At 40.5% G+C, this 27,834-nt stretch overlaps 2 protein-coding genes across 4 annotated transcripts in view; one reads left to right on the plus strand and one right to left on the minus strand.

The window, feature by feature from the left end:
* Positions 1 to 258: 258 nt before the first annotated feature.
* CHIC1 (cysteine rich hydrophobic domain 1) lies at positions 259 to 25,851 on the minus strand. 3 transcript variants are annotated; one of them, XM_075106293.1, is made up of 6 exons: positions 25,557 to 25,851; positions 18,346 to 18,400; positions 11,391 to 11,546; positions 8,573 to 8,629; positions 8,262 to 8,321; positions 259 to 2,966 (listed from the first exon to the last, which is right to left on the minus strand). In XM_075106293.1, exons 1-6 carry the CDS (start codon positions 25,724 to 25,726, stop codon positions 2,910 to 2,912), a joined length of 555 nt encoding a protein of 184 aa, XP_074962394.1. In that variant the 5' UTR covers positions 25,727 to 25,851; the 3' UTR covers positions 259 to 2,909. The 3 variants fall into 3 exon arrangements, with proteins under 3 accessions (XP_074962394.1, XP_074962395.1, XP_074962396.1); XM_075106294.1 differs by lacking the exon at positions 259 to 2,966 and adding an exon at positions 3,032 to 7,338 and having other exon boundaries at positions 25,557 to 25,809; XM_075106295.1 differs by lacking the exons at positions 259 to 2,966; positions 18,346 to 18,400 and adding an exon at positions 3,032 to 7,338 and having other exon boundaries at positions 25,583 to 25,851.
* LOC142063012 (uncharacterized) overlaps positions 25,671 to 27,834 on the plus strand; it is a 313,397-nt gene continuing 311,233 nt past the window's right edge. Inside the window, exon 1 of the mRNA XM_075106291.1 lies at positions 25,671 to 25,937. The gene's annotated coding sequence lies outside the window, so the exon portion shown is untranslated. The remainder of the gene's footprint in view (positions 25,938 to 27,834) is intronic.

Below are 27,834 nucleotides of genomic sequence, written 5' to 3' on the forward strand. Positions count from 1 at the left end.
AAATGCTCAACAAATGCTCACCGTAGCGGCTGGGATAGGAATTGGGCAACTGTTCCACAGGACCCCCGAAGTACAGTGTGAGTCGAGCCGAGATCCCCCGGACATACACCACCAATGGCTTCTGATCAGCTCACACAGGGGTGGAACACTGCCACTCGTACAAAGAGCCTCAGCAGTGGCCAACAACTCTTACTGCCTACTAACAGATGTTACAGGAGGGTTTGGTTTTTTTCCCAGGTGATCCCAAAACAGCACTTGAACCTCACAAACACTTGAGAATTATCTAAGAAAAAATAAAACCCACTAGGAATTAAAGTAGATTTGAGAGGAACGTATTTGTACTTGGATGGAAACAGCAGTTAGGCTTCTTAGCTTTCAATTTACGGTTTTGCGCTTCATGATCTAGCTGAGATTAAGATGTGGACTGACCCTCTGTGGCTACAGATTTCACCACCCAATAGACTGTCATTTTATGGTCAAAATAAATTTGTCTTTGATGGAGGATGAAATGTTCAGGTACGTAGGAAACTAGTGTGGAATTAAGGTCACGAGCTGCCCTGCACTGCTGAGCTGCACCGTATCACCATGCTTTCTCCTAGCCATTCCCATTATTACTTGGGCACTCAGCCATTCTAGGCACCCAACTGTAGGGTCATTGTTTCCAGAAGGTCCTAACAGACCATATTCTGCAGGTCATACGGCTTCAAAGCATCTCAGATGGGGCACCCATCACAACCATCAGGCACGTCAGTGCATTGTCTGCAATACTGCCAAAATGAGAACTCCTCTTGACTTTTGTTGCCCTATTCCAACACTTCATTGTCATCGATGTCCAAGGACATCCCTGTAGATGTTGTCTGGAGAACCAGGAGTTTTCAATTACTCATTTAGGCTTGCACATCACAGTTTACACTAAATGCAGATCAATCATTACCTTTCATTTAATATAGACCTTTTAATTTTATATTCTATTTAGTCTGAGAGCTACTGTAATTCCTCCTCCCAATTTTATTACAATTTTGGATATCCCACGTGACACAGAGTGTTCCTAAAAAGTGGGTTTTTTCCTAGCAGAAGTCTCAGGCTGTATTTGTTATCAGTGAACTTAGATATCTACCTCTATTTCCTGCAGAAATTTTAATTTACTGATCAAAAGAAGGCTACTATGGATTGTATGGTTTATATAAAGAATGTGAAATAAAATGTCAGTATATCAAAAGGCTAATTCTCTAAACAGATCCCGTGATCACAGAAAATGCAGAAAATTCAGTAGCTTAGTGTAGACCCAATTCTGCCCTGTTCATGTTTACAAATTAAACAGGTGTAAATCAACCAAGCCCAAATAGGTTGGACCTACCAGGTAAAGTACAATGAGGAAATTCCAGGTTCAGTTGGATGGAAAAAGAATAGAAAAATTTACATCAGGTAAGGGACTTATAAAAGGGCTTTTAGAAAATTACAAGCAGAGCTCAAGCATCGATATGGGAACTAATCTTTTTAGTAAAATCATTTTTGTTAACTCTGCAGATGGCATCAGTCAGTGACAAAGATTTTTTTCCAGGAGGAGTGGAAGCACCTATGCCAGCAGAGCTGGAGGAGCACTGTAATATCAGTATTGAGAAATTCAACAGTACAGAGTGTCAAACGATGAGCCTGGACTGATGGGACTAGTGGCTGTGGGGAGCTCGTATCGACTAGAAGTGACTGAGTCCCAAATCCGTCACAGAATGGCTATGAATCTGAAATACCACACAGCCAGTGAGGAGGCAGATGTGATCCTTTAAATGTAATGGATCACATTATTTTCACAGAAGAGAGGGAAGTATCTACAGTGAAATACCTGGTGCCTCAGCCATGGGCCATTATCTGGAACATCCGATTGTTCTGGGCCACCCCTATTCAAGGAAAATCAACTAAAACTGGCATAAATGCAAGGAAATGCAAGTGGGATGATCAGAAAGAGAACTTTGCTTTTGGGAGGAGACTAACATTTCATGTTGCCCAGCAAATGAAGACTAGGCTTACAGAGACTTAAATCCACTTAACTAGAAAAATAAACTCAGCTGGGACGCTTCAACTATTTGCGCCGAAGGACAGTGCTGACATGACAGACGTACAGAATTATAAATACATTGGCACAGACATTACAGTGAACTTCACTACCAAACAGCTCTGAAACTGCCTTCCAATGTCGGGGCCAAATCCCAAATATCCTTAAAATGGACCTTTGCTAGTAGCCTAGGCAATTACATCTCATAAACCCTAACAGGGGATTAACTTCATGACTCAGCCCAGCGTTCCCATATTTGGCCTAACACCACAGTAACATTCTATAAATTTCTCCAACAATATTCAGTAACAGTCCCGTGCTTAAACAGCACGTCAGCCCCCATGCTCTGTATTTGTCCAAAACAACCGAGGACGCCAACTTCCAACAAAACCCCTGCACGTGCCCATTTCAGGAACGCAGTATTTTTCCCTCAGGGGTGAGCCAAAGGCTTTAATTTTAAGTCCTGCTTTTTCACAGCTACAAAGCTAGCCCATCAGCACACACGGAAGGCTGCGCTGTCCTATGCTCGCGATCCCCTATGTAAGCCAATGATTTATTTCGCTAAGGCACACCGGCCGCGCTCAGGTTACGCTCCCTTGGAGGTGCAACTACAACAGCGTCGGAGAAGACCCTCTGCGTTTCGGAGAGGAATGCTGCAGCAAGAGGCTCCTACAGGAAGCCCTTACACAAGAGGGTCTGTAAGCCACCCAACCGAATTATCTCAAAGACTAAATGTGATGATCGTTCTGCAGTTTTCTTTTTCGGAAAGCCTTCCTAAGCTTTCCAAGTCGTGTTCTTTAAACCAGCCAAACCATAAAGTCCCAATACAAGCACCCGAGCTGGCCGTGCTGGAGATGTCTCATTCAAAGAAAGCCCGCCGCTGCTGCCGTTCCACTCGCAGCTGATCGGCACACCTCTACGGGGAGAGACGCAACAGGTTCAGTTTTTTTTTTCTCCATAAACACATTGCGCTATTCAAAGGTTTTCATCTTTAAATTTAATTAAAGAAAAAATGTCTCAAAGTGATTAAGCACGTCTGACTTCCAGCTTCTTTTAACGGCACAAGCCAGTGCAGTAAATTGTAGAAAGCGAGCTTAGTTAGAATTTTATTTTAATTTAAAAAAAAAACCAAAACAAAACAGAGAGAAAACTCTCAAGATGTGAGGTCCTATTAAAAAGTGGCTGTTCACTTGTAAACAGAATAAAAATGTTAAGAACACAAAGTGTTTCATACAGCTTAAACAAAACCACTTTTCTTAAGCAGTACAAGTAACGTTACAACACCGTAAGGACACCAAAAGCAGAAAACAAAAAAAAATGGCAGAATCACATAACATTACTTACTGAAATGATAAATTATTTACATTGAATATTAACAGCTTGACATTTTTATTGCTCCAATGGTAGTGTGTTGAGAAGGAAATGTAGTGAACTGTCATAGCGGGACAATAAGAAACATATATTCATGGTTTTGCATGTGAAGTTTTGTACCTATGAAGGAAAGCACAGGAACTTCTCTTTTTTATTTATCAAGACCACACCAGATTTAGCAAAAAACATTTTCTGTTTTCAAGCCACCCACCTGCAGCTGACTCCATGCTCCCTAGGCTTGCCTGTGCGCGTCTTGGAGCACTTGGGGGATTTTTTTCCCCCTCCTATTGTAAAACAAGTTCACAGATGCAGGTGGGGAACCAGTAGGTAAGAGCTTTGATGCTCTGCCAGTATTCTTTAATACTGCTTAGATTAAAAAACTTAATAAATACAAATCCAAATATTTCCTAGATAAAAACTAGAAAGGAACCTTAGTGCCAACATGTTTATATGAAAAATTAAACATTGACTGGGGGGACAGTAACTGCTCCTAAGAATCTGCTGCAAACTCACCCTCCCAATACAGTTACTAGCTCCCTTTTCTCCTCGCTCTCTGCACAATATTTTCTCTTCTGCTGGAACGGGACAAGGCACTTTCTTTACCACCTCCGCTACACTTTGCTAATGGATTCTCTCTGCTATATTGCTACAAATTCCTCCTCCAGTTAACAAGTACCCTCCATAACTAGGTTTACCAATTCATGCTGACTTCTCATTTTCAAAAACGAGATTTTTCAGTGTTGTGAGATAAAATTACCCCAGAATGGTTTTATACCGAAGCAAAGGATAGCCCAGGCAAAAAAGGACCTGGAGGCAGCAGTGTGCAGAGTTCACAGCGGTACTTGCAGCCGCCCTGGTCTGGTCTTAAATAAGCTACAGCTACGAACCTGTGTCTTTCAGATGCAAATATCACACTGTGTGCTGGTTTTGCATTTAAATGCAAATTTATCTCCTTATTAAAACAGGGAACTGACTGTAAATGGCAGTTTTGGCTCTCCCGTTCTTTACTAGTTGCTTTACGGCCACGTATTTAAATATCTATTAAAACACAAAAATAAGAGACTCTTTCATGGTTTGAAGACTCTACAATTAATAATTAAGGACAAAGTAAAATGCATAGAATGTACACGCTTAAGATGTAAACTTTAAAATAACTAATATTCTGTGCTTAAGTGCCCGGGTGAGACCCAGGGGCAGAGGACCTGCCTCGGGCAGAGCAGCCTGCGGCAACTGCCACAGCCAGGCCCACGGAAGGGACAACAGCCAAGCCGCCGCCTCGGTCCGCCTTGGGTCTCCGGCCGTATCGCAGCGCGGGGCGGCCAGGGAGCAGCCCAGCGGGACGGGGGCTCCGCTGGCTCAGGGTACTCTCTCAGCTTGGCACAGCACTTTGCAGAAACCAGACAAATCAGGATGAGAAATTTTGACCTGAATACGGTGAAGTCAGTGCAGACCAAAGAGTTTTTTAGCAGCGAGCCTGAAGACCGCTCAGCGTTCACCGCAGGCAATTACTGGCACCCTCATTCCGCTCGCCTGTTCTCTCAGTTGGAAAGGAACATTTTGAAAATATAGTCACATAAGGTAAAAAATAAGAACCTGCTGAGATTTCTTGAGTTTCTTACACAAAAAAAAGAAAATTACTAACAAAGTTCTGGCATAACTGTAAGAAACTTCTATTGTTCTGTTAATTAAGCTGAGCTCCCTTCATTTACTCCAGAAACTTATTTGTAAGGGAAATACATAGAATTGGGTGTGCTCTTTCAGTTTTGGTTTACACTGCATTTTTCTGCCATTAAGTATTTTCTCTGCTTCCAGTTAAGACTCATCCTAAAAAAAAACAAACTGGGGAGGACACTTTGCTCGGTTCTGTGACAGAAATCTGAGCTGCAAGGTGTAGCTAAGGTTAAATTCAAACAACACAGTAGGTTTTTATTCATTATGTTACAAATGCAGTTACATAGTTGTCACCCATCTACCAAAGGAAACCTCCGCACTAAGTATACAGGTTTCGGAATCTGAAGCATCAGCCTGTGGCTGCAAGCGCTGGAGCCTAACACTCCTCGGCCGTGCAGCGAGAACAGCACGAAATTGGATTCGAAGTAACAACTTGCAAAAAACTGGCCTTCTGTAAACACTGTGTACAGGAAATCTGACCTGCTACAGTTACTAGAATACAACGGTCTTACAAATACTATATTTTAATACAATATTGCATACTGAAAGGATGCAAATACATTCAGAGGAAATACCAAGTCACCCTGAAACTAAAAAGCAACTTGGGATGATGTCGCAAGGAGTCAGGTTGCTGCAAAGAAATGCCTGGACGCTTATGATGACATTCATCAAATCTTGCAGGCACTCTGTCGTCTGCTGCGTTTTCTCTGGTTTCTTACTTCTAGTTAGAAAAGGGAGGGAACTTGCATCCATTTTGTCTGCTTACTATTACTGAGTGGTCTCGCTTAGGCCAGCCATTAGAGGAAGTTTTTCTACAATCACCTCCCTTCCTGAGATCAGGCAAACAGGGAGGAATTCAAGAATACCTGTGAATTCCACAAGGCATTTGTGGCTTGTCAGGCTGTGCCTGATCACCAAAACATATGAAAGCATATGAAAGCATATGAAAGCATATGAAAACATATGAAAACATATGAAAACATATCAAAGCATGAACCCTTTCAACCGATCCACTTCCTCTCATCGGCATATTCTGAAACACTACTCAGATTTAACTAAAATTTATTTCCACTGGAACGGATGCCGTGTCTCTCAACCGTTAAAATGCCGAAGTATTATCACACTACAAAAATAACAGAAGTGTTACTTTGGCTTCGATTTGGCTGTTCCACATTTTTCTCCTTAGTAGTGAAGGTCTCCAATTACGAAACTTTTTTTTCCTTCCTTAGCAGAACAAAACTTGCCATCCATAGGGTCCTAACTCAAAAAGAGGCTTTATGATACTTTTCTAATAGCAGCCGCCACCTACCCCACAAATGCAACTTAGTTGAAGGTGAAGGGTATTTAAGGTTCCTGTTTCAGGTGCTACAAACAAGACCTGAAATACTTAGGAAAAAAAATAAAAAAAGACAGAAATGCTATGCATTTTTCATCCATTTACTAAACAAAGTGCAACTGGGCCCTACACATCTGATAGTATGTACAGACTCATTATGGCTTTACCATAAAACCAGCATGTGAATGGGTCTATACAATCAGAGGGCTACTAGCAAATGTAAGGAATAAAATGTTGGCGGACTGTTGGCAATAGAATAAGAGCTATATTACATTCTGTAAACCTCGGCATACCACGCTTTACATTATGCAAAGAGTCAATATTTACAAATCCATAGTGGGTAAAATAATTAACCCCCCTAATGTAAATGATGATTTTGCAAAGTGCAGGACAAAACCAGTGCTGTTGATTGCAAGTCCTATGCAAGCAAGTTATACTAAAATCATTACTACTAGACGCTTACCTGGACATTTCTACTGAAGGTTTATAGGATTGTGACATTTAGGATGAAATATGGTATGACACGGCATTAGGATGCATGTTTGACGACAGCAAATAGAGAAAGTAATAAGGCAGCATGCTCAGAACAAGTTTAAGCAGCACTGATGTTAGATCCCTAGTGGCAACTATATCAGTTAATGTTAAAAATTCAGAGTGCAACATAGAAGCCTCGTTTAACATTAAAAAAAAATGTGCAAATTGTTCTCTTCTTAACAAAAGAAAGAAATGTAGCAAGGAAGATATTCTACTGAAGAACATTTTTGAGTCACGGCAAAGTAGACCATCTTCTTTCCAAAATCATCTACAAGGCACTAAGGGTAGAAAATGACAGGTAACATGAAAGATCAAATGCTGTTCCTCAGTCAGGTCGAAATATGGGATATTTTGGTAAGAACTCTATTAGTATTACCTGTTGAAGAAGGGAGAAAGACAAGAACAGAACACAGTAACCAAAAAGTTCAAACCTTCAGCACAACTTCTGTACAACGTTAGCTAGTGCATAAGACTAAACATATCTGAGATACTCTGTAAGGAGGGAATGTTTCCCAGGCTAACAAAGCCGAGCTTTCAGTCATTGTGAAATACTGGGCTTCTGGACACTTGACTTTTTTGGAGTGACTGTCTCTTTTCCTCAAGCCTACAACAACCCTCATGGCTATACATGAAAGCGGATGAGGGCGTAGGACCACAGTAATATTTTTAATTCTGCTTTCCTAAATGGTCTGTCTTGGTTAAAACTTTATGAAGTTCAGAGCTAGTGAAAAAGAAATAATTAAAAAAAAAAAGATCCAGGCAAAAAACACACTATTATGAAAAATGCAAGATTTCTGCACAAAGAATTTGACTCAAAGGCATTACAAATACCAGTGGAAAAGATGGGTAAGCGTTAAAGAACTACAAACAGCTGTGGGAATCACACCAGTGCACAAAGTCCCAGCAGGTCTCCCTCACTACAAATTACAGACCAAAACAAGCGTCCCTGCAGTGCAAACATCCAATTACTATGAAGAGAAAACATGTTTTGGACAGCACCCTCAGAGACATGGTGTGGACTGGGGCTGTCCTGTGCAGGGACAGAGCTCGACGATCCCTGTGGGTCCCCTCCAGCTCAGGACGTTCTGTCATTCTACCTTTAGCGGTGACAGTTTCTAAGTCTCAATACATGCCATGGCTGCACTTGTTAAAAGCAGCCTTCACAGGTGTACATCAAACTCGACTGCAAGCTTTTCTGAGAGGTTTTTCCAGACAGGTGACAGTCTAGTAACTTAAGGATTTTCTCTCCGAAATCATAGGTACGTTGAATACCAAGTAAGTAACAGAAGTAATACTTACATATTCCATCATATTGCTACTTTCGCATTTCCTTTTACTCAGCTTCCAGTGCAAACCAAGCTAAGAAAATAATTATCAAAGGATTAATGCATACCACAGCATTGTTTTGACGAGTAATGTGACAAGCATTAGCCATATCAAATTATTAGGATCTGGAACATCTCAAACACAAGTTTAAGGTCAGTTTGAAGTATGGAATTAAAACAAGACTGTAAAATTCCTACGTGCCAATTATGCAATTAAAAAAACCCAACAACAACCACCTTACTATTCTTAAAGCTGAAGGAAACAAGCACTCTAACTTTTCTTACCTTATGATATAGTCTGTTATTTTCCCATTCTAATAACTTCTGAATTGATCTTCTAGTCTAAAAAGTAAGTCAAAACTGTATTATAAAAGGTTCGGTAGCCAACCTCATCCAGAAAAATCTTACTATTGCATTTCTGGCTTAAGATTAATTTAAAATAAATTAGTTTTATTAAAGTAGAACCAAGCAAAAGAAAAATTATAAATGGAAGTCCTACCACAACTCCCCACTGCTCAACATCAGATCTTCTTCAGAAAAAGAAGAGAACATCCGCGGGTTTTTTGTTAACCCAGGACTGCAGCTTTCCCAGGATTCATTTCCTTAGTAAGAGATCCTTTTGAATTTAGTATTTTTGCCTCCCACAGCCAAGGCAACAAAACCGAACCTCCCGCATTCTCTGGGCCGAAGACTGCACTCGCTACAGGTGGTCTCTACTGACAACACGTAACTTCCATACATGTAGTTTACAGATTTTGCTAATGTCATTGGTATCTGAATCCTGAAAGAATCTCAGCATCACCACAAACAGTGCCTGTACTTTCAACTCTTGGGTGCCAAAGTGCACACGACCTTTGTGTTCTGCTCCTTCCACAAGCGTGGGAGAGAAGATTTTTGGAGTTTTAGTGATTTCTAAGGTTATGAAAAGACCGCTGTGATAGTCTACTCTCGTTCCTGCATGGCACACCGCAGAATTCCATCCACCAATTTCGTTGCAAAAGCTAATAACGTTTGGTGAGCTACCCCATCTTATCACAAAAAGATACACAGCCATCCAATCCTGAGTCAGGGACTTACTGGTGGAGAACCCACCGCTTCTTTGTAAGTGTTTCCAGTGATAAAGCTATCCTCGGAATTTATAAGTGTATGTTGTTTCCTGATACAGCTGTCTCAGTTTCATATTACAGCCTTTGGATCTCGTAATGCCTTTTGTTGCTAGATGAGTGTATGGGGACTGGCTGGGCTGGAGTTAATATTCTTCACAGTAGCTTGTGTGGTGCTGTGGTTTAGATCTGTGACTTAAAATAGCGTTGATACCACATCAGTGTCTTCGCTGTTGCTGAATGGCAGTGACCAGGGGGATATTCCACAGCATGTAATGTCGCACTTAGCAATAAAACCAGGGGCTGTTCTTTCCAACATAGCCCACTGCCCAGAGACAGGCTGCGCATCAGTCTGCTGGTGGGAGGTGGCCAGTGATTTTCCTTTGTATCACTTGGGTTTTCTTCCCTTTTTCTCCTTCACTTATTAAACTGTCTTTACCTCAAGTTTGTCTTACTTTTGCTCTTCTGATTCTCTCCCTCATCCTGCTTGGGCAGGGGAAACGGGTGAGTAAGCAAGTGTCTGGTAGGTGCTTAGCTGCTGGCCAGGTTCAACCCACCACAAAAGAAAATAAAGAACCATTTTGTGACCATTGGAGTAATAAAATCGCTCTAATATATACACACATGTATACCCATAGCAGTAGCATGATCTCCCCTACTCTTACTTGGGGCGTATTATTTGCACCCTTGAGAATTGCATTAACACTACAACATCACATAGGCATTTATTTAGATTTTCACTAGCACAAGAACATTAAATATGGTTTTAAAACTGCAGATGTTTCATCTGCACATCTCAAGCATATTCCTCTGCAATCAGAATGTTTATACAGGCAGTTAAAACGAGCTAAAACAAGTCCCGTAACTTTTTAGTGACTTCGGTTCAGCGATCAGCAGTTCCACAAGTTAATGTACTATGCCTTTAGTGCCTCTTGGGGTCTTTTTAACCAGAAATTCAATGCCAGACAATGTAATTTTTACTTTCTTGAGCAAGTTGGAAAGTTTGGCAAAACACATCTGTTTTATTTTCCCTGAAAAGCAATGCCTGTTGCTTGTTTTTGCTTTCAGTTTCTTTTATTAAAGGTCATAAACTCTCAAAAGCCAGAAGTATTACTTTTTAACAGATTTCTACAATAAGATCTCTTCCTATAATTAACTTGACAAGCGTGACAGCTTTTTTTTTTCCCTAGTGCCCCTATGCACTGTTTACATTTGTAGGTAAGAAGATTTTATGGCTAAAAGTCTTACAAACTACATAGCTGCTAAGAATATCATTGCACTGTATCTATTTCTGTATTTCCTAAACATTTACTGCTATGATAAATAAATTCTAAATGTAAACCATAAAGGTAGTTAGGATCACATTTACTTGATATTGCTAAAGCGCTTTTCAGAATTATTGCTTTGGTCCCAAGTACAAGAATTGTCAACTTTCTGTTGAAAATAAATAAATAAAGGGAATTCATTAAACTTCCCGAAAACAAATTTGTGCTTGCTCTTAATAGAAACAGCACAGTAAGATATGTCAGATAAACCACAACTCAGAAATGTTATGGTAACTGTTACATAGAGAAAAGTGATTTTTGATTTTAAAAAAACCAAACAACAACTTATTCTGGGGTGTGTGAAGAGGAAAAGTAATTTTCACTCCAGTTCAGGCAGTCTTTGAAGGTCAACGTCCAGTTCTCCACTCATTTAATTAAATTCTTAGACCTTTTGAAATCCTGGAAATTTAGCTTATCATATACTCCACCCTGTTCTTCAAACTGAGATGGAATGAGCTACACCTAAGACTATTGACTCAGTTGGTAATTTGGTATCATTTACTTCATTAACAAACACATTTTTTCTATTTTTTAAGGAAAGGAAAACGAAATAACCTTTTCAATGCAAGTGAGACAAAAAGAGGTTTTGAAATAGGGGTGAGACTATTAAACATTATTTAATGTTATCAGTAATTGTAAAATAGATAGAATAAGAAGAAAGAAATATGCACTTACTCTTTTGTTAAGACAGACTACAGGCCACAGGCTACAGCCCAGGGTGCAGCAGCAGCACAGACAGCCACAAAGCAGCCATTTTACATTGACAGGGAGATTCTTTCTTAAACAGGCATTCACACGACTGATGCTGGTCTTGAATTCTTCTGGGGCAACCTGCAACAGAAGTGCTGAACTTCAGTGGAAGGCCATTACGGGTGTGTTTTCTCTGTAATTGCCTCTACAGGTTAAAATAGAAATGCAACATAATAGCGTTATACAACATGACCCCATCTTCTAAAACACTGGTCACCCAGCGAGCATGAAAAGTCACTTTCCTGAGACAAATTCCTTTATGGAGCATGCGTTGCAAAAACTTGCATTAAAAAGCTAAACATCGCTTGGATGAACAGCCTCATCCTTATTTACTGCACCATTAATAAATCAATTGTCCTGATAACACAGTGGCCCCAAACACAAGTCCAAGTGGGACACAGCTGTGCAACAGATGTGCTGGCTATGCTGACCAAAAAAACCAAACCTCAAGACGACAGATTATCTGGTTTCCAAGGGAACGTGGGGCAGCTTTGTGGTAAAAACACTTGTGTGTCACACAGGAAAAAAAGGATAATATTGTCCAAATTACTTTCATACCAATGCAAGCCTGCCCTGTGCCTGGGTGAAGGTGGACCTCTGTCCACAGATAAGTGCCTGAAGTGGTCCGCATCTACAGGAGGCCACGACTCCACCTGTGGCTACTTCCTAAAATAGGGAAGCCCGGAAAGACACGTACTGGATTATATTCAAGGCAAAGAAGTGCACCTTGTACAGGGTTATGAATAAAGCCTAGCTGTTGAAAAACAACTTATTTAAATTAAGGAATACTCAGCAGAGCTTACTCAAAATAATATTTTCTATATATTGCCACTGCAGAGTCACAGTTTAAACCCACATTTTCTCTCAGAAATCAGCTCCTTTCTGATAGCAGCATGTTTTTTACAGAGAAGCGAGAGCACTTACCTATTTACATACCCCAAATCCCTCATCTCTCCACAGAATCTAAATAACTTAAAACTGACAAGTCAAATACAGATTTGCGGTACTGACTCCAAGATGGCACTCTGAACTGGAACACAATCCAGCATTCGAACGCACAAAGCAGGATCATCAGATCCAACTTCAGTAGACTTGAACAGCCAGGCACATCAACTCAAAAAAAACCCAACCCCAAACTAAAAAAAACCCCAAACCTAAAACCTTTCCTAAATACTTGCCCAGTTGAAGAAAAAAAACCCCCAACAACCTAGAATTAGTCTGCAACTACTACATAACCCTTCCAACCAAGCAAGCTCAACTCTGTTCATTTGATTCCGCAAACAAGGGCAACAACAAAGGCATTAATTTAATGACAAAGACTCCTTTCACCAAAGGAGCAAAACTATGGGACAGGAAATGGAGAGGACCTGATTCTGCTACCTCCGCCTATTCACAAGAGCTAAATTCATTAAAACATTGCAGGAAAGGGAGTAAATAAATACAACATCTGTTTCCTGGCCATTCAGATCACCATGTATAGAGTCAGAGGTCATCTGGGTTTGTACACAAACCAGGCCTATAGTTCGTAATGTAAGAACGTAATTTACCATTGTGATTATTTTATAGCAGGAATTAATATGTACACAGAAAGGATTTATTTTGCAATTTTACAGGCTCCCCTCTCCCCATACAAAACAGACTGTCTTCTAATCCTTTTTACACATGGAGCAACTAAAAAAATTTTATTTAGACTGACTGGAACATCAACAGACATCTTAGTTAAAAAAAAAAAAGAAAAAAGAAAAGAAAAGAAAGAAAAAATCGCTAAAAAAAAACACCCAGAAATCCCAGGTATTGGGACGTTTTCAATGAACAGAAATGACATTGTAACATGGAGAACTAGCCTGTACTTGCGTGTATCTGAAACAGAAGGTTTTACAGATCTCTATGGCAGTGCTGGCTCTTGTATTTAGGATACCACAAATACCAGGTGCACGTGGGCAAGACCTTTTCATCTTCCACGTGGGAGCAAGTTTTGTGGTAAAGTACAATTGGGCTGGTTGTATGCAGTACGAGTAACACCCCAGCTTCTGCAGTCAGGCAGGCTTCAAAGTAAATTGAGATTACGCACATTAACAAATTAGCATTCTCAGCTCCTAAGGAAGTTTACATGTTCCTAACATTTGGATATACACAAATGACACTTCCTTTGACAAGTCTTGTGAAATTTGTATGTGTATCGTTCTGTTTATTTGAAAGATAAAAATAAGGCTTTTTTTTTGTTGATCCCCATTAGTACTTTTGCAATTAATCCCACTAGGAAAAAGAGAATGTTTCCATTTCTATTAGACACAGAGTTTACTGGGCCTTGACAACAACACACCCCAACCCCAAAATACAGCTGTACAAACCTACCAAAGACAATGGAATCGCGCAGCCTAGAATTTAGCTTAACACGAAGTAACCTTATCATCAGTGATAACATCCAACATGAAAAGAAGTCAACCAGATTCTCAGATCACAGCTGGCAGAAAAAATTTGGGACCTAATAAGAAAGCACTGGGACGGTGAGATTCCCTGTTTCTGTGCTACTTTTAAGGGAGTCACTGATTGCGTCAGGTTAACAGTTTGATGCTACTTTTTAAGAACAATGTTGTGCTCTGCTTCCTGCGGAGCGTAGCGTTGCAAATGGCTAAACTAGAAACCAAGTGCGGATGCCACCAAGAAACAGAGAAAATGCTTATTTCAGAAATTTTCTATGATGTTTACCTTTATATAGTGTTACGAAAGCACCACGACGACCTGCTAACACACCAAATACTTTCACATGGAGGTGAATCTCTTAGCTGCAACATAAGATGAAATTACTTAAGGTGGTTTCGGCTAACACAAGCTATTGGATGGACTTCTCTCTTTAGGAAATGTAATCACAATAAATATTTTTTGTCAGTCAATGACACGTCTTCATTTGGAACTAAAGGAACTGGTGACCGAGATAAGCCTTATTCTGTGATAAATACAAGCAAAACACAGTTCGGTTGCTCTCAGTTTACAGCTCAGTAACAGTTAAGCGTTGTTACACAGCGACAAAGAACGAAATATCTGTAAATAAAGTAACTGTTCTAATTTAATAATAAAATGGTATCCAAATGAAACAGTCAAAGAATTTTGTTGATTTTCTGGCATAATTTTAATTCCCGCCTTTCTTGCGGGTACAAATATTGAAAGGTTAATGTGAAATCACTAATGTATTTCAAACAAACAGAGAATTAACAGCACCTCCTGCACAAAGAAAGCTCCCTAAGAAAGTCTAGTTTTGAGTAATTTTGGAAAGCCTCTTGGAAAGTTTCTGTCTGGGGCTTGAAAAGAATGAGATAAGCACATAGCTCCTGGCTGTGCAGTACACCTTGTAAAGGGGCATTCGTTCCTTTTAGGTCTTTAAAGGGAGGGGGGAAAAAAACCCAAACCCATAAAAGGAAAGGAGGGGGTGTCATAATATTTTACAACAGGATGCAGGAGAATCTACAAACACAGGAAGAGAGCATGTAAAGCCCAGCAGGCCTGATCTTTCTCTTTCAATCATCATGATCACAAACCCTATCAATCACATGTTGCAATGGGATCACAATACCAAAACCACATTTTATGGCTCACGTTTCCCTGCACTGCACAGTAACCTTTGTGCAGGACCTTTGCTGCTTTAAGATCAGGGCAGGGAACTCCACTTTCTTACTTAAGGTTCACTGCCTCCATCATTTTCTTGTCACCTGGCGTAGTGTGCGCTACTGTGCCATGTTTCATGAAGAGTATTTTGGTAAAAGCTTTTAAATGCTTGTTTTAAAAGAATTAATAATCCGATAAAACTGCAGCACACAGAATTTAAATTTAGGCCAAAGTCCAATTACATTATTAAAAGTTAAATATTGCCTCTGTATTAAGCTAGTCAAATCTTCTCTTACAGTATTCCATTGAAAGGAATGCACTGTTCAAAAGCCTAGCCCAGTATTTATAAACCAGCTGAAGCTTGTGCCTCATCCTGCAAGACAAATACTAAGTCAATCTAGCCAAACTAGCTAGGCCCAACATCTGGCCTACCTGGTGTTTTCCCCTCCTTTATTGTTTTATTGTCTGTTTTATCCTCAACATATGCACCTCTCCCAAAAAAAGCAACAAACACGTCTCAACTAAATATTTAAGATGCAATTACATGCATCTTAGCTTTAGGCTAATTTACAATAACTATCCAGGCTCTGTAAAAACTGGGAGACAAGGAGGTAGGGGAGATGGGTGAAGAGGGAGGAGTATTTCGGATTTTAGAAAAAGAAAATTAGCAGGAGGTTTGCTATCATCATTATGTAGATGGCAAACTGAGGGTAGGAAGCTTAAGTAAATTCCTAAGACTACACAGTGATATAAATCCAAAAAGGTAATGCTTCTGGGAGAAAAGTGTAGCTAGATGGTTTTAGCTATTTAGGCTTTTTATAATGCACTGGATAGATTTTCATCCCGTGTTTAAAAAGCTAGTTCTTCATCTGTATTTATTAAAAAGAAAAACAATACCATAGAGAAATCTATCAACCCCACCTTCATCTTTTACACTCCATTAGCAGATGGGATATATTATTAACATCAATTCACAGTGGACAACAAAGCCATTAAACTTAATGTTACACAGACGTTCTGAATAAAGTATGACATAGCCTTATACCAGCTGTGTACTAACGCAAGTCCATAGTAAACATTTTAATCACAAACTGTTAATATAAACAGGCACTATGCTATTCGTAAATTGTGATTTCATAAAAAGGAAAAAATCTGTATTTTAATAACAGTGAAAGATCTTAAAGTGGTGTATCCATTGACTACAATGCTTATTACTGTGAATTATTTATTAGCGTATTTGAAGAAAACCTACTTACTGGAAAAAAATGACTGAGTTTTCGTTTTCAGTAGAGATAAAGGTGATTGACTGCCACAACCAGGGGAAGAAACAGATTATTTCTTGCAATTCCTGCAGGTTTTTAAAAAACCAAAAAACCCACAACTGTGGTTTTTAATGTCTTCAATGGCAGCGTGTGGCAGGCAGTAAGAAAAATGTGTTTACTACCTCATTTGCTTGGTGTTTTCCCCTCACAAACGGGAGCTAACTTATTTTCAAGTTCTTACTCGGAAAGCCCCTCAGCTCCACATATGAGAAAAAGATAACAGGATATCAAGATTCTCAGCAGAAGCAGCATACCTATATACAGCAAATCCCTGCTCATGCGGTTTATGCTGTCACTGATTAGATCTCCAGAACAAGAAGGGTAAGTGCCAAGGAGAGGAAAAGAACTTCCTCTTTCCTCTTTGCTAAATTAAGCCCAAGCAGTCGGCTGAACTTTAAATTAAACTCTTGCTCACTGTCTGTTTGACAAGAGGAAGCGGGAAATGTGGCAGGCATCGATGCTCTTATTAAAAAGTGTAGGTTTGGGGGGTTGGGTTTGGTTTTTTAATACACACAAATATATTTTAGAGAGACAGAAAGAGGTGAGATAATATCATCAAATTAAGTTTTAACATTTCCCGCTAGGTATTATCTATCAGCTTATTTATAAAAACCTACAAGTCGACTAAAAGAACATAAAAATTGTTATTTCCAAAAAGTATTCTGTGGCTTTTCAGTGATCAGAAAGAGCTTCGCAGAAAGGAATAAACCTTAGACATGCAAGGCAGTGAAATGCAAATGGCGTTATCGCCAGCCCTCACATTAGACACCACGGAATCAGTGAGACTCTTCCTTTTGAGCTGAGCGAGATTCTGAAGCAAGGCCAGAGCTCCCAGGCTGTCTTTTAACAACCAAAAACCCCAAATAGCAACCTACTTTTCAATTGTATTGCTGTCAAAAAAGCTGGACAAATTCAACACAAGTATTTTACTCATTATACTCTGGCGTGAAAATGAAGGAGAAAAACACCAGATGGATTTGGCAGAACCAGGAGACACTATCCAGCTGCATTTTAGTGTATTGTTAATATGACTCAACAGCTACTGCATGAGGCTGCAGAGGTAGTGTAGCTGTATGGTATGACATTAGAGAAAGTAGCAAGAGCCAAATAACTTTTTCCTCACAAATTCTGGAAAAGATACACAAGGGGGCTATAAAATGAAGCAAAAGAAAAGCACTAGAGAGTGAAACAGCAGAACAAAAAAACCCAAGAGAAAAAGAATTCAAAATTTAAAAGTCTGAAAATAAAAACCCCAAAAAACAACCCCCAAATCATTATGAAAAGAATTTGGGACCATAATCAAGGATTTTATTATAAGGCTTCATTCATTAATAGCTACAAATGAATATTTATTAAACGTGCATTTGGTAAGATGACAGGACTCCAGAGAAGCAAGAGACTTGTCACCAGTAGTTTTCAGAACTAAACAACTATTGTATTTCTGAAAATGTGCTAAAACCCTACTCAATTTGTCGATTTAACAGCATAATGTTTTGTTCCTTAAAGCTTCAGATAAAACAGATTCTCTTCTGGAGATCTGTCTAAATAGAAACTCAAGGCTTGACAGACATATTAAAAAAGAGAGGTCAAATATTTGAAATAATTTAATTCACACAGGAGGTAGCACAAACTCCAGATACCTATGAAGCAAGGTTAAGTGAGTCTTGCTTTCATGTAGACTGCCTGCATGAAACCAGTACGATGCCATGTTGAACTTTTCTGGGTTTAGAAGGTCAATAATGATAGCAATCACTGCAAATAATTTTTTCTGGTTTCAGAGTACACTGTAGGGACTGGCCATCAACCAGCGGGTTCATACAGGACAGAGTTAATTCAACAGCCTTCAGTGCAGTGCTGGCCTGCACTGCGGGTTCACGAGCACGTATTTGCAACACAGAAACCACTGGATGCACTGGATCTTTCCATTTAAAAGAACAGTTTAATCTCACACTTACCTTCCCTGTCAGAACAGAAGGAAATTCTGTATCAAACTTGTTGCTCAAGCCAAACCTTGAAAACAAAAGAGACAAACAAAATATATTCCACCTAACTTATTTTGTTTCCCTTAATAAAAAAATGTAATAGATTTTGTACTTTAAAAAACCCACTATTAATTTCTTTTGCCCTTACATTTACAATTTTCACGAGCTTTCAGCCTAAGTTTATATAAGATCTCGTGTATCATTCATAAGGTCATTTATAAGACAGAAATATAGCTTGTTGCCTTACTTCAATACCTTCACGTTGCTAAAAGCACAAATTCTTTTACAATCGGATGGCAGCAAGTTTCAATTTTTGCTTTCTTTAAGAAAAGAAAGCTCCAGCTATTGAATTCCAGTTTTACTAGGTTCAATAATCCTTTTACTGCTATTTTTCTTACTCATGCAATTTATTCACATGCAACAGTTAAAGCTAGTTATAAGGAACCCATTCGTCATCATCATCTTAGAAATTTAAAACCATAGTTTTTAAAGAATTGCTTTGAGCCAAGTTAAACTGTCTCATGCAAAACACGTAACAGCCTACACAAAGAACAGTTTGAAAACAACTACGAACTTCAAGAAAATTGAATGTTAGGTATCACTGTGACTATTCTTCATTGAAGTGTTCTTGTTATTGAGCAAGAGGTAAGTCTTCATTATAACCAGTGAAACCTAGAGGGAGCTAGACTCGGCTCCTAAACCTGTGTTACCACTAGCTCCAAAACTACTGAACCAAGTGAAGTTTCCCAAAAGCTAGTGTCGTAGATCAGCAGGACACTGGCAGTGCAGGCTGACTTGAGATTTTTATTTTATTTAAAGCACGTAAGTAGGCAAGAAGTTAACTAAGCTCTGATGCTAAACCCACTAGCTTCTGTAGAACAAGAAGTCTGATCTTCTATCCCTTCTACCTCGCCTGGAAACCTTAACCTTTGTAATTCAGTAATTTAGCAAAATACCACAGCAGCTGGCATCTCAGCTACAACCTTTATGCTTGAACAGACCTTAACATTAAGTTTGTAAAGTTAAATATACTGTATATCAGGGTCACAGTCAGCTCTGCGAAACCATCTCCTCAGAATTTTTGTTTAGAAACAGAAAAAACCCAAAAGGATCACAGCCAAAAAGAGGAGCACAAATCCAGTTGGTATTGTAGTGTTCATCATAGAAGCAAACCTTCTGGAGAGAGACTATTTGCCTTGAGTCAAACTGACCCCTGAAATACTCCTTACTGGTCACTTAACACAAATACTAGTATCGCTGAAATGTCATCAGTCCTGTCATTATATAGTACACATATACTCGTGTGCACAGGGTAAAAACTCAGATATCCAAACCTGGCAGTGTTTAGAAGGGTACAAAAATGTGAAATGAACCTTAAAGACATGAGAAGCAAAATAAAAGAACTTGTGTTGTCTTTAGAAATCCAAGAAGCTAATTAAAATGTTTGTCAACAACACTGGCCAAGCCCAATCAAGTTCTTCAATGGCTAATTTAAATTAGAGCCTTGACTCTTGTAAAAAGCAGCATATTAGAGCACCAGTCATGCAAAACATTAGAAAACCCCACAAAGAGCAGATCTTAATTGAAGTGTTTCTCAACCTTTGCCTCTTAAGCTATTCTAAGCACTATAACCGATCACCACCTGTTTGTTTCATTCGACGTATTTTCACTGAAAAGTTTCCAGAAGTGAATGTGAGCAAACCGCACACCAGCACAACATGGGCTACTGCATCCTCAAGTGCACTGGAAAGCTGTGATGTCAAATTAGTGCTACAAAAACACACGGTGAAACCAGGAGGACTTTAGGCAAGCACAAAGGTTACTAATACAAGCACATTTCCATTCTCTGCAAATGTAATCTGGCAAGTCAGCCTCCACATTTTGTAGCTTTTCTTTTTAAGCTGAAATCTTCCAAGTTTTGTTATACTATATATTCATTTTTAAGGAAGCTTGAAAAGCAATGACGTAGTCATTTCAGTCTTTAAAAAAACCCAGAAAAGACTAACGATATGAAGCACATATGCAAGCTTGTTTTGAGGGATACAGAATTTTCTGTATATCAGCAATGGAACTACCTGAAATGATCACAAAGTTGCAGCAATCGGACAACATAATAAATGAGCTACGAGGAAGTTCAGGTAATACTGCAGAATTATTTACTCTACCCACAGAACAGTCTAATCCCACTAAATCATGCCAAAGCTCCACCTAGCCCAGAACACTGACTCTGATGGTGGCCTGTAGCAGATGCCTAAGAAACAGCAAAAGTGGAAAAAAGAAAAAAAAGGCAGATGCGCACTAGCATTTCCCCAGAACGCTCTTCTGACCTTCATCGGTCCGTAGTTCAAAAACTTCCTAAGCCATAGTAAAGTCTCTTATCTCATTGCTCACATATACTCATTAAAATCCCCACTGCACCACCAATTTCCATAAAGAGTAATGTAAATCAGTGCTGATTTAGATCTATTAAGAATACAAGACCACAATACATTTTATTACGTTAAATTTGAAGGCTGATCATGTCATGAAACATATTTGAAATCCCAAACTTCTATCACTTGCCAAACCATTCCGTTCAGTTATAACGCATCCAAGAGACCTCAGTCACATAAATGCACCTGTTCTTACACCGACACCTGCAAACAGCTGAAAGAACATAAAAGGGTGTGACTATACTGAAAATAGGACTATGCTACAGTGTAATACCAGGTTTAGCCAGCATCACCGATGGCCTTTAGCGCTGTTTCACTGAAGTGTGTCTAGAAGTTTTAGACTATGCTTGTGATGATTTATCGCCCAGTTCAGAAACGTTAAACTCCTGTTAGATGGGGGCAGGGAATTCAAGAACCAAATAAAAAAAAGGATTTTTTTTTTTTAGAAGTGTTAAAGCAGAACATTGTATAGTTCTATAGCTTTGCAAGCAACTCTGTAAAAGTACTGAAGTGTTACTAGAATATTTAATTTTAAAAAGTTAAGACCTAAAGTGTTGATGAAGAGATAAGTAACTTCATCAGACCTTCTACAACAGACTAATGATCTAGCGTGATTTGGCCTATGAAGTCTTCTAAAATTCATTATATTTAAAAATCACTATGTAAAATATATTCCAGTACCTGTGCTTTACATCATTTAAAAAAATCAGTCGGTGGCAACTTACTTCTGGGCTAGTTCTCTGGCTCCTCAGTGAAAGCTGCCTGAAGGCTAACATTTAGAAATTCAGGTAAGTCACCCACATACTTTGGTTGTGATTTTCTCGCTGGATGACAAGTATCTCTAAAAGCAAGGCGCTGTTTCCTAGAGGCAACAACACTGGAATAGAACTAGGATGACCTCACTTTCTAGGTCTTCTGTCTCTCTTTCCCTGTTTTAATGAATGGCATCAGACAAGTCCCGTCATCTCATTTTCTCCCATTTGTAAAGTGAAAATTTCTCAAAGGGAGCTGTAATAAGATATTAAATTAAAGGCTGAAACGAACATCCTGTGTCATCAGTTGCAAACCACACCTGCAACAGGTATCACATTATAAAGTTCTTTCCGTTAAATTTACAAGGCATAAGAAGTAAGGTTTCCTGTCCCCAGAATTGAAACAGGAAGATTTTGGAAAACACCTTCTCATATCTAGAACAGACGTATTTACAGGTGCTTCACCTTTTTTTTCCCTTTTGACTTAAATAGCGCTTCATTCTCATTTATCCCTCTACTGTATTTATAGATAGTAATCAGTCTTACCAGAGTACACAAGCTAAACCCTTTCAGCCAACTCTCACACAACAGGCTCTCCATCCTCCTTGCAGCACAGCTCCTTTCCCCACTCCTAATCCAGGTTATGTTTAACCTATCTTGAACAGTCCAACTCAGATCCTACATACTATTCTTTATGAGGTACCATCTAAGCCTTCTCCAGCATTAGAGATTAAAGAAGACATTCATCAAGAGGCTGAAATCTCCTTGAACACTTAACATTTCTCTTCCTAGCCTAGGACCACCTCCTACAAAGCCAATAAAACTACTGAAGAGCATCCTTACCCATGGATGTTGTTTTGGAAAACTGAGTTTTTCATAACTAGTGGAAGGCTGAGGTTATTTGCTATTTCAAATATGTGGAATCTGCTATTTTAAATATGCAGAAGATGGAGCAATATCAGACAATAATCAAATTATGGTTGTCGTCTTATCACAGCTGAGAGCACCTGGCTCTTCCCAGCCTTCCCTAACTGGTGACAATATGCTTTTCATTAGCACCTGGATTGTGGATCCGTGGGTCATTCCTACAGAAAACATAATGGAATAGGAAAAGGTAACTCGTATCCAAAACTAGTAGGTTTTCAGACTTAAGCAGGAATCACCATGCTGCATACTACAGGCAAAAATATGCTTAATGGCTATTTCATTACCTCAGTACTGTCCATCCACATGGGCTTAACGATATGGAAAAATTATATCAGATAAATAAAAACTTATAACCAAGTTAGGAATTGTTTACTGCTCTGTTTTTGAAAGTTATTGCCATTGCTTTGGTAGGCACATGACTCAGTCTTCACTCAAAACGTTTGTGTTGAGATATTTGGATACATCAGCCAGAGTCACACTGACTATGCAAGAAACAGCTAACAATGGGTTTGTAACTCATTAAAATGGAATTTCAGAAGCAAAGAAAAGGCATTTACTAGGTCTTAGTAATTCCTCTGTGCTAAAATTCAAAAGCTTTCTGAAAACAACAAATAAGACTGATAGTTATTTTATTCAAACGGAGAACCTTCTAGAGTGAAAGAGCGTTGGACAAGATGAGCATAAATTTTGCTAACCGCTTTCACATACATTCTCTTTCTGTGAGTAAAATAAAACAAATACACTCCACATGTTCACTCTTACCATGCACAGGGGTAAAAGGGTTAGCAAAACAGCCAGTGGAAAAAGCAAGATCCTGCTAAAGCCCCTCAGAAGGCTCTTGGAATTTATATTTAGTACTGTTGGATACTGCAGAACTCTGTTAGGGTCAGCAGCTCACTGACAAGGTCATAAGAATAAAAACTCTCATGCAAGAAACTAATACACAATCTGAGTCTACTAACTTGGGAATTTTATAAGAGGACTATACATAAAAAGCTGGACCGGAAGATGACCCTGCAATTAATCCTTCTCTATACACCAAAAGTATCCAAGAAGGCCAGTGTCAGATGAGGAACAGAAGGCATCCGAAACAAAAATCCAAGGAAAACAATGGCTTTTAAAAATAAATGGTTTTCTTTTTTTTTTTTTTTTTTTTTAATAGTGTGTCTGACTTGACAGGACAGAATTTTTATCAGCAGTGTTCCAGACAGGTTCAGAAAACAAACACAAGTTTTACTCAATGACGTATCTCACTTCAGTAACTAGAGCAGGCTGCTTCTGAAGCCAACTGATTTCAAAAGCAGCAGCGTCCCTGTGATCAAAAAGCAACAGACTTTCAGAGCTGATACATAATAACCAGAAGCTCTTCAGCAAGCAAAATATTTCCCATTTAAGAAGGTTAGGATTGCATGCTATAGTGTCCAGGGTTTATTTGCATTTTATGGATAACATCCACTAACTGTTTTTATTAATATAAGGAGATTTAAAAATACGTCATGAACTGATAAAAGCTGCCTTCTAGCATTCAGGAAGAAAGCTGGGAGGAGTGGAAGAAAGGGACAATAAGGTGGCTGGGAATTCAGTTCAGGTAGGTGTGAGTGCATGTATGCTAGCTCATGAGTTCCGCATCACATACATGTATTGCTTTCTTTTGATGTAGACAGTACTTGGAAAGGCTCCTGCCCATCCCCAAAAGCTGCTGGAGTCAAGAAGGAACTTTAAGGAACATCACTAATACACAAAAAGCATCACAGCAGACCAAGCAAATAAGTGTGTAACATTTTTTCCAGTTTAGTGCTTAAAACCAGATAATGAATAAGAAGGGTATGTGGTATTCTGATCACTTTGCTTGTATTGCATCCCTCCTTTAGTCAGGCCACATGCTATTTGGGGTCAGGACAGAAAGAAATCCCATCAACACAAGCAAGTACACTGCGGTGCAGCAGAGCAACTATCCACTGGCACTAGCTCAATGCAAACCTGATTTAGACTTACATGATGGACACAGTATCAAATCCAACATTAGTTCTCGTTGGATGAGAGAGCCTTCCCCACCCAGTGTTTTTGCTGCAGATAGCTAGATCACACTGCACCTATTTACAGAGAGAAACGTGCGTTCTTTTATGCAATCCAAAGACAGACCCAAAGCAACACAAGCCTGATGGATCTCTGCAATACAAAAATTTCAATACCTCCCTCCCTGCCGTGAAAATGAATGCGACAACCAATGACTTGTTACGGATGCACTGTGTTGTATTAATTCCTCCACTTGCAGGAGTAGGAATACCAAGAAAATCCCTACGAGTAAACATTACATATAAGGTTACACAGTTCACCCATCTTCTGTTCCAACTGTTTAAATGAGTAGCAAACTTCTGGCTCATGGCACATTCTAATGATAAAAACACTTAACCTAAACCAAACCCACAACTAAGTTTGGAGCAGATAAACTCCAAGACAGCGATGTGCCTCCTCTGCAGTGCAGTGTGGGGGCTCCACGGCTCAGCTGAGGCAGAGAAGGGTCACAGAGAAATTGTTTGAACAGACTGCTGATCCTCCCATCGTGTGGCATTCGCTTTTTAATCTAACAGATTGTTTAGAAAAAGAAGTACAGCCAGGACTGTCAGGGCTGATCAGCTGCTGCTTTTGCACCCAGCAGCCAACTGAACTTCAGTTGTTCATTCATGACTTTGGATTGCTTCGAGCTACTGGGAGGGTGGAAGTTTCCCGCTTTAACACGCTAAAAGCAAAACTCCTCACAGAAAACAGGTGACGGTGGGGTGGGGGGGAGCGGGGCTGCAGATCACGGTAAGGCGGGCAGCTCGCGTCCGCGGGGAGGAGATGTCCCGGGCGAAAAGGGGACGGGGCTCGGTCCTGCTCGCCTGCTCACCCCCTCCCGGCCCCGCCAGCGGGCAGCCTCGCCCCCGGCAGCACGGGGAGGCCGGCAGCACGGTGCTCCCGGCCGGCCGCCCCCGCCACGCCACGCCACGCCACGCCACGCCACGCCACGCCACCCCACCCCGCACCGGCCTGTCACGCTGCCTCCTGCCCGCCGCCAGCCCCCGCTCCTTACACGGTGATGTGCCCGGCGCCCCGTACCGCTACGGGATCCGGCGCATCGCGGGGCCGGGGCAGCTCCTGGCTCCGCACCACAGGCTCGGACTCCTCCTCCTCCTCCTCTTCCTCCTCCTCCAGCTCATAGATAGTGTCGAAGTCCGCCATATTGGGCAGTAGTACGCTCATCTCACACCCCCCCGCGCGGCCTCGCCGCGCGCCTGCGCACTGCGCACCGGGGGCGGAGCCCCGCGCGGCCGCGGCGACGGGAGGCCGGCGCGCATGCGCAATGCAGCCTGTGAGAGGCTTGAGGGGAGCGCGGCTCGTCGAGGCGGGGAGTTGGAGAAGGCGTAGCGCTGCTTTCTCGTCCTGCGGCGGCTGGGGTGCTCGCTGAGGGGACGTGGGTATCTCCTGCTGCTGCCGCCGTCTCCTGGGAGGCGGGCGGGGTTGAGGCCGGTTCCGCCGACGGGAGGCAGCTGCCGCCGCCGCCGTGCCTCAGGTGCGCGCGCGCGCGCGCGACCTTCCCGCCGCCCCGTGGGGGGGGGGTCACGAGCCGGCGCGAGGGGGCTGCTGAGGGGTCTTCCCGCCCTTCGGCGCGGCGGGCGGTCCTCTCCGTATTGCCCCTTCTCCAGGTGTATTTCCGTGGCGTTTTGAATAAAAAACAGCCGGGTAGCTACTTTTCCCCTCTTCTCGTTTTTCGGCGCTTGCTGTCTAAGGTTTTGCTCGCGCCGCTCACCGGGGTGGCCGAGCTGAAGGTGAGGGAGGAGGGCATGGTTTTCACGACGAGGGCGGTGGCTGTTCAGTTTTTCCGAGGGGTTTTCTCTGCTCTTTGTTGATGGGTTTGGAAATTGAGTTCCCTGCAGGGTAATGGGGTGGTGAGAGGGAAGAAAATCCATGTAGGAGGAGTACTAAAATTGGGGAAGAAAAATAGCTAAGGATAGTTGACAACAGAGGAATGTCCCCTCCCCTCACACAGGTGTAAGTTATTATTGAGGTAAATTTAAGCACTTCATAGTCCCCTACTGCAAATAGAAAGTAAGCCAAAAAATTATTGGTATTTGTAATTGTAACGTAGAAATCAAATAAAATTCTGGGACGGTTTGTGGGTTTCTTGGGTTTGGTTTTTTTTTTTTAGTATTAACATAGCAACCACGAAGTGATGTGTTGGGTTTGCTGTGTGGTCAAATCTGAATTCCTGACCCACAGCTACTGTAAGGAAGGGAGCTGGCCTCCTAAAAGAGGAGGAATGGGTCTCCATCCCTGTCTGCTGTTCTTAGGAAAAGACTTCCCTCATAAATAATTTTTGCTGTTTTTTAGGAGTTTTAGACAGCAGCAAAATGCAGTTGAATTGGGAAAATTATTGTAACTTCTGAAAGCAAAATTGTATGTGCTACAGTTCTGTCACTGCTGTGTATTCCAGCGCTTTATCCATTTTATGTGGAGTTGCAGGTGACAACTCTGACTTAAGAAAAAAATCATAACTAAAGGAGAAGATGTCGTTATAAAGTGAAATTATAATATATGTTCTATGTTCCCCCTTTATTGTGAGATTTTTTTTTCTTATTTAGCAATGAATATTGTGGCTACATTGCAGAGAAAGTAAGTCTGAGACAGAACATATCTCACTGTCCTTGACCAAATATTAAAAAGATATTCTTTTTAGAAACATGTCAAAGAAGTAAAAATAATTCTGTAATTGAGAATCTAATGTTTTTCTGCTGATCTTCAGTTGTATATACACTATTGCCATTCATAACCCATTGGAAGTCTTGAAACTAGTGAAATAAAGTTTTAGACTGGGTTACTAGTGAGGTGCTGGCCTTCATTTTGCTCTCTGTTAGGATGTCTTCTCCAACCAATGTGAAAGTCAAAAATATAAAACTCAGAACACTTTAGGAAATGATAGGTCTGATGCTGTGCATTTACATTATAGGCTTTAATATTTAGTTGAGATTGTCTTCGTTCTTGGCAGCTTTGGTGAACTGTCTATGAGAAAGGTAGTTATATTTAAAATATAACTGCAGGGTGTGTAACCTGATGTCCTTTTGGGCAGCATTTCCTGAGAGGATTTGCTAAATGCAAGCTTTTGGGCTCAAGGCTGTGTGCTGTTGCTGAGCAGAAGTTAGACAGCTCTGGCACTGTTTCAGAGAAATCCATGGAACGTGTTCATAGGTTATTATGGAAGCATTTTCCAGCACTGTCGCTGCAGAATGCTAAATAAAATAGTGAAAACATAATTGCTTTATCTTCTCTGCAGTGCTGCAAACACTTCTTGTTTTCTCAAAGCTTTGCATAGC

The sequence above is a fragment of the Phalacrocorax aristotelis genome, chromosome 11 (assembly GCF_949628215.1).
Source record: "Phalacrocorax aristotelis chromosome 11, bGulAri2.1, whole genome shotgun sequence".
Lineage (NCBI taxonomy): Eukaryota > Metazoa > Chordata > Aves > Suliformes > Phalacrocoracidae > Phalacrocorax > Phalacrocorax aristotelis.

Bases quoted from the DNA above. Each gene is read 5' to 3' on its own strand.
- CHIC1 (XM_075106293.1), bottom strand. From the start codon at position 25,726: ATGAGCGTACTACTGCCCAATATGGCGGACTTCGACACTATCTATGAG. The intron at 18,401-25,556 runs GTAAGGAGCGGG...TTTGTTTTCAAG, and splicing joins GGCGCCGGGCACATCACCGT to GTTTGGCTTGAGCAACAAGT. The intron at 2,967-8,261 runs GTAAGTATTACT...CTCTCCCCGTAG, and splicing joins GTAGCAATATGATGGAATAT to AGGTGTGCCGATCAGCTGCG.